This window comes from Leptonychotes weddellii, chromosome 5 (genome assembly GCF_054177405.1).
Source record: "Leptonychotes weddellii isolate Sample4059 chromosome 5, ASM5417740v2, whole genome shotgun sequence".
Classification (NCBI taxonomy): Eukaryota; Metazoa; Chordata; class Mammalia; order Carnivora; family Phocidae; genus Leptonychotes; species Leptonychotes weddellii.
This window is the reverse complement of record NC_138373.1, coordinates 6,361,351-6,367,536: the sequence shown is the minus strand read 5'-3', so window position 1 is coordinate 6,367,536 and position 6,186 is coordinate 6,361,351. Positions and strand designations below refer to the sequence as shown.

Below are 6,186 nucleotides of genomic sequence, written 5' to 3'. Positions count from 1 at the left end.
CCCCTTGTCCTTGTTCTCTTGCACTAAACAACGTGGATCGCCACCCCCCCCCCCACTGTCCTAGTTTCAGGGGGAGGGGACTTGACCATCTTTTAGGACAGATGGATTTTACTGCCATAAAATCCTTTTCCTGAAAACTTAGAAATCATGTGGAGAACTCCACCACTGATGCTCCAGCGAATTTGTTTTTCCCACTTGAAAGTGCCCTCTCCCCATCCTCCCCGTGTTGTCTTAAATAGCAAATCTTCAGCCTTCGCCTTCCCACGAACCTTCTCTCCCGCAGACGTTACATCGCCATGTGCCGGGAGAAGCAGCCCACGGTGCCGGAGTCCCTGGCCGACTACATCACGGCCGCGTACGTGGAGATGAGGCGGGAGGCCTGGGCCAGCAAGGATGCCACGTACACTTCCGCCCGGACCCTGCTGGCCATCCTGCGGCTGTCCACGGCTCTGGTGAGCGCCCGCCCCGCCGCCCCCCGGGCAGCCCGCCCCGCCCCGCCCCGCCCCGCCCCGCCCCGCGCACGCGCGCCGCCGCCTCCCTCCCGCTCAGGCCCTGCCGGTGCTAAAGTGCTGACAGTGCAGATAGCGGTCCTGCGTGCTACCGCACTGTGGGTACTTGCTGCTCCGGTAGGGCACGCACGGCGTCCCCGGAGGGAGAGGCCCGCTGTCGCTTCTCCAGCCTCGCGGGGGCGGGGCGGGGGGTCACCTCCGCTCCCTGGGCCCTGGATCCTTGCTAGAAACCTGCACTTCTGCCCGCACACCGTGGACCTTAGTCCCGGGGGCTCCAAAGTGCTGTTCGTGCAGGTAGTGTGATTACCTGACCTACTGCTGAGCTAGCACTTCCCGAGCCCCAGGGACGCGACCTCTCCGCCAGCCGCCTTCGTGGCCGAGCTCCCCCTGCTCTGTCTGTGGTGCTGGGGAGCCCAGGGGAGCTCCGAAGGGTCCGGTCTCCCTCACAGGACAGCGGAACCCCGGGACTGGCCAGCGTTGCGAGGCGGAGACTTGGGCAATTGCTGGACGCTGCCCGCGCATTGCACTTGTCTCGGTCTGACAGTGCCGGCCCCGCACTGCAGCTGCTGGGCGGGCGGGGGGCTCTCCGCGCGTCTTCTGGGCCGCGCTCCCGAAAGCTGGAGCTGGGGGGGGGGCGGGGGCGGGCTGACGTGTTCCCCCCTCTCCTCCCGTGCCCATCTCTCCCTCCCTTCCCTGCAGGCGCGGCTGCGGATGGTTGACGCGGTGGAGAAGGAAGATGTGAACGAAGCCATCAGGCTCATGGAGATGTCCAAGGACTCTCTGCTGGGCGACAAGGGGCAGACGGCGAGGTGAGCTGACGCGAGGCCCGACGTCCCGGCCCCAACTACTTAGCCTCATGGCTCCTGCATCCACACGTGTGTGGTGTGGGCCTTGGGATGCTATCACGGGCCCAGGGTCCTCTGACCTCCCCCCTCCCCCCCCCGCACTGTCCCCTTCAGGACCCAGAGGCCGGCGGACGTGATATTTGCCACCATCCGGGAGCTGGTCTCCGAGGGCCGAAGTGTGCGGTTTGCGGAGGCCGAGCAGCGCTGCATATCCCGGGGCTTCACACCCGCCCAGTTCCAGGCGGCGCTAGATGAGTACGAGGAGCTAAATGTCTGGCAGGTTAATACCGCCCGGACGCGGATCACTTTTGTCTGATTCCATCCAGCTTGTGAGACACTGGGGTCTGCTCTGCGTTCCACGTGCTGACCATCCCCCTTTTTGAAAGAGCTCGTGATGCCTCCTCCTTTCTCCTGAGCTGCATTTGTTTTATTGTTTTTGCTAATAAAGTGTTTGAATAAAGCAGTCTACAAAGAGGGTATTAGGAATTTTCTAGATTCTTACCTTGTTCCTTCGTGGTCTTACCCCATCCACTCCATAAATTTACCAAGTAAGGGACCCACTCTACCTGCCAGGCACTGTTACTCCTTGCTGCGTCCCCAGTAAGTGCCACCGTGCAGAGATGAGGTGCAAGACTGAGCTCCACTCCAGTCCCCTCCTCGGTCCTGCTGTGCGCCCCCCCCCACCCCGGACTCTGGAGAGACCACGCCAGTAGGACCTGCAGCGCCTCCGAGCCAACTCGTCTCCTTTTCTACTTCTTGAAATGCCTCAGACCTTCCCTCATCCCTAACTCCCACTCTAAAGCTTTACTTAGGGGTAAGGACGGGGAGTGGAAGGGTGGCACAGGGACATGGGACACCTCACACAGGGGATCCACACGCAGCAGTCCCCGCGTTCACACCTGGCCCCCAGGAGGGCCACTAGAGCCTCTGCTGGGGGTGAGGTGCCCCAAGGGTCAGCTGTCGATCTCCCTGTCGTAAGCACTCAGCGAACATGCGCAGTAAGAGAAACTTCTTCGTCTTGGCAATAAACAGGGCCCATAGGATCAGAGCTTTTGGGGTGTCCGGAAAAAATTCACTTAGCTTGGATAATCGGTCATCGGTCAAGTGTACAGGGTTGGTCTCCGCACTGCTGTCGTAGGGAGACCTTAGAGAACAGAGCTCACTTGGGTGGAAGCGAGCAGCCTCTGGCTCAGTGTAGATGCATCCACCTGACCGGACATGGGGTCACCTCAAGTGGCAGGGAGCTCCTCCTGATCACTGCAGCCTGTCCTGCCTGAGCAAGGCTGGAACGAGGGCCTCCTTTTAAGATCCAAGTTGAGAAGGCTGTGTGGTGCCCAAGAGAGAGGACAGAGCCACTGGAAGGGGTGCTGAGGGGCTGCTCCCCTTTTATTATTGACAGGAGGTTTCCCTAACGAGTGTGACACCCCTCCCCTGTGGGGCCATTGTCCGACCTGTGCGTTGTCCCTTCAAGTACCCTCTCAGAAGAAGAGCCCCCGCATCCGCCTGCCAATGCCTTGTCGATCGTAGAGGACGTTGAACTTGTTCACGAACTGGTTCATGGTGTTGCAGGTTTTGGTGATGGTGCCAAGGTAGGCCATGAGCCCCACGTCATTGCATTGCTGGAAGGAACAGACCAGTTGCCCGGGGAACAGTGGACTGTCCCAGGTCCGCCATTACGGACATGACGTACAAAAGCCCCACCTCCCCAGCCTGGGTTTTATACTCACGTCGTAAAAGTCTGTCTTGAACTTGTCTGTGCTGAGCACTGGGAGGCAGTGACACAGAGCATAGGCCTCCCGCAGGATCTCATGGTTGAAGGGGACCTCTCCTAAAGGCACAAAAGGACTGCATTAATGTGGATGCTGTCAACTCCCCAGGAGGGAGAGGAAAAGTGGTACGAATGCCAGGGAGACACTCCTACCCGCTTCGGAGGCCTTGACGTACTCCAAGATGAGCTTGACCCGGCTGTGCAGCATCTTAATGGCGCTGTGCTGCGCGATCAGGTGCTCGGCCACTGCAGGGAGACAGGGACAGGCCAAGGTGGAAAACGCCCGCGGCCAGACTTCCCAGCCCCGCGGCCAAGGAAACCCTGCCAGCCTTCCTCACCAGTGGAGTTCTCCCCGCTGCCCGTGGCTGTCATTCGGGCCACGTGGTCGACGCCAATGCGTTCGGCTTCCTCCGTGGCCAGAGTGTAGGTCAGTTCGGCAAACAGCATCGTGGCCTACAGGGCACAAGGCGGAGTCAGAAGCAGGAAAGGCCAGGGGCAGGATGGCAGGGCTGAAGGGCAGGGCATTACCTCTCCATTGATTATATCGATGACAGACTCAAAAACACTGACGGGAAGCTGGAAAGAAGCAACAGAGACCACTCTTACTGAACTACTAGAGGCCAAAAGCTGGGCTGGGCTCTTCTCCACGCTAGATTTTTCCCATCTAATCTTCCCAAGGACCCACTGAAGTAAGGATAATCCCCATCTCACACGTGAGGCGAAAAGCAGTTTAGAGGTTCAATGACTAACCCAAAGTCACACAGCTGCTGAGTGGGAGAATTCATCTCCGGTGACAATTCCACCCACCAGAGATGGGGTAAAGGACAGCAGGGGAGGAGGATAAAAAGTAGGCCCAGGGTCAGTATTACTCACATCTGTGTGCTTGGTCATAGGGTTCAATTTAAGAAAGAGCGGGCTCTCGATGATCTCGCACACCTGGAAAAGGGGATGGTGGATGCGATTGTCAAGGCCCATCCTGCTCCCTCCCCCTCCCCCTCCCCCTCGTGCTCTGCCCCAGCACACACGTGTACCTGCTTGTGGACGTGGATGTCGGAGGGGTCAGGCGGCCCCCCGGTGGTATACCAACCCAGAAACTCCAGCTCCTTGAACACCTGTTTGACTGCAAAGGAAAGAGCCAAAGTACAGGGTATTTCTTTAAACCACCCTCCCTTAATTGGAAGCTCCCGGTATATTTTTCATCAGCTTCTCCCCTCCCCACTCAACTCCTCGCTCAATTCACAATAATTAATCCCTTCTATCTTCTCTCATCCTTTACTGTCTTGGGGGGGGGGGGAAATACCTAAAGTGTTCTCTTTCTGAGATCCTTTCCACTACTCTCCTCATTCCCCCACCTTGTCCCGTTCTCCTATTTCTTCCCAACACTCTCCATCTTCCCCACTCTGCCTGTTTCTTACTCCCACTCCTCTCCCCCGCCCCAAGTCTCTTCCCCTCTCACACTGCTCCTCCTTGGTGTAGTAATACTCCTTGTCAATGATAATCTTCTCCTCCACGGTGTGGGAGAGCAGCTCAAAGGAGTTCATCACCTCGATATTTCGGCCCTCCTGTTTCCCGATCAGAGCCCCAATCACTGGGGGGAGAGAACGACATGTAAAACATGAGGGTCAGGAATCTTGTCCCTCATCATTACGGCCCAAGGGTCGAGGTCAGTGTGAACCAAACGCTGGAGACACCGTGACCTGGGGGAGGGGGAGCCGGCCTCAGGAACGGAAGGGGCAAAGACCCCTATTTGGGGGAGGTGACCAAGGAGAGGAGGTGGGAGAATTACGCCGAAGACGCACCCTGCATAGGCCGCCCCTCCTGGGAGCGCATGCGAATCCAATGGTCTGAAATGTTGAGAATGACGAGGGGATGAAGAGCGACGGAGACGCTCCCCGTCACGCCGGAGGCCATTACGCTGGGGACCACTGAGGGTGGAGGAAAAGGAGGGCGAGTGAGAGAAGGGGCCGCACGTTCTGCCCCGGAGCTGCGAGCGGGAGACGGCAGAGCCGGAGCCATACATCCCTCCCGCAAGTTAGTCCAGGGAGCGGTATTGCCGTCCCGCCTGCTGACTCCTCCCGGGAGCCCAGGGGGGCCTTGTCGCTCCCCGAGGGGCGTCACCAGAAGCCGCCCCCGCGAGGCCCGTTACCTGCTGCATCCACCTCCATCCCGCTGCTCCCTCCAGTCCCGTTCGCCGCCGCCGCCATTTTCCCCGCGCCCGCCAGCCTCGGCCCCGCCCCCTCCCTGCCGGCTTCCGTAGGCCGGCGGCGCATGCTCAGTGGGCGCGGGGTCTCGGCGGGGTCTCGGCGGGCGGTCCCGGAGCCGGCGGACTTTAGAAGACCCGGGTCTCGCCTGTCGCCTGCAGCTGCGGGTGAACTGGAACAAATTGCTTAACCCTGTCCCCTCCCAACCTTACCGTCCTCGTCAGTAAAATTGGGATAAAACGGCCTAGTTCCTAAGGCTGTTGCAGAAGGAATGAAAAATCACGTGCTTGCCCTCAGAATAAAATCCAAGCCCCTAACCATGGCGTGCAAGGCCCTGCAGGATCCGGCCCCTGCCTGCTAGCCGGCCCTGTCCTCCGCTTTGCCCCTTGGTCCTCATGCTTCAGCCACACCGGCTCTCACGGCAGTTCCCCTCGCATGCTCCGCTCGCTCCCACATCCCACGATACCTGACACACACACACCCAAATAGTTTTTAAGTGAATGGTTAATTTGAAGTGGTTCACCTGGTGTCCTCTTTGCCTCCTTCCAAATACCGTATTGCCTACAGTACTAGGAACATTACCAGCACTCTCTAACCCTTCCCAACCTCCCTCTGTCCTCCATCTCCAGCAGCCTTTCAAAACTGGCTTCGGGCAAACCTAGCCCTCTCCAGACCTCTCCACACTCCTACACTCAAGCACGTTGTTGTACGCTGCTTTATCCCCTCTTGCTGCCCCTACAATTTGTCTGGCTGGCTCTTTTAATATGTGTCTGCACCACACCCAAAGTGTAAGCTCTCAGAAAGCAGGTGGACACCTGTGTCTTGATCCCGCAGAGCCACTCCAGTGCCCACAACCAGCAGGT

The 6,186-nt window shown here is 58.9% G+C and overlaps 2 protein-coding genes across 4 annotated transcripts in view; one reads left to right on the top strand and one right to left on the bottom strand.

Annotated features, from left to right (window-relative positions):
- Window positions 1-1,831, top strand: part of MCM7 (minichromosome maintenance complex component 7) — a 7,825-nt gene extending 5,994 nt beyond the window's left edge. For all 3 annotated transcript variants that reach the window (XM_081819344.1, XM_081819346.1, XM_081819345.1), the window contains 3 exons: window positions 284-452; window positions 1,209-1,318; window positions 1,469-1,831. In XM_081819344.1, the coding sequence (XP_081675470.1) occupies window positions 284-452; window positions 1,209-1,318; window positions 1,469-1,670 (481 nt within the window). In that variant the 3' untranslated portion in view covers window positions 1,671-1,831. The remainder of the gene's footprint in view (window positions 1-283; window positions 453-1,208; window positions 1,319-1,468) is intronic.
- Window positions 1,832-2,714: 883 nt separating this feature from the next.
- Window positions 2,715-5,399, bottom strand: COPS6 (COP9 signalosome subunit 6). The gene is made up of 10 exons (XM_006748243.3): window positions 5,269-5,399; window positions 4,922-5,047; window positions 4,579-4,710; window positions 4,154-4,242; window positions 3,996-4,058; window positions 3,651-3,698; window positions 3,461-3,575; window positions 3,276-3,368; window positions 3,082-3,182; window positions 2,715-2,973 (listed from the first exon to the last, which is right to left on the bottom strand). Exons 1-10 carry the CDS (start codon window positions 5,390-5,392, stop codon window positions 2,833-2,835), a joined length of 1,032 nt encoding a protein of 343 aa, XP_006748306.2. The 5' UTR covers window positions 5,393-5,399; the 3' UTR covers window positions 2,715-2,832.
- Between the last annotated feature and the right edge of the window lie 787 nt (window positions 5,400-6,186).

Bases quoted from the DNA above. Each gene is read 5' to 3' on its own strand.
- COPS6 (XM_006748243.3), bottom strand. From the start codon at position 5,392: ATGCGCCGCCGGCCTACGGAAGCCGGCAGGGAGGGGGCGGGGCCGAGG. The intron at 4,059-4,153 runs GTACACGTGTGT...CCCCTTTTCCAG, and splicing joins ACATCCACGTCCACAAGCAG to GTGTGCGAGATCATCGAGAG. The intron at 3,699-3,995 runs GTGAGTAATACT...GCTTCTTTCCAG, and splicing joins CTATGACCAAGCACACAGAT to CTTCCCGTCAGTGTTTTTGA.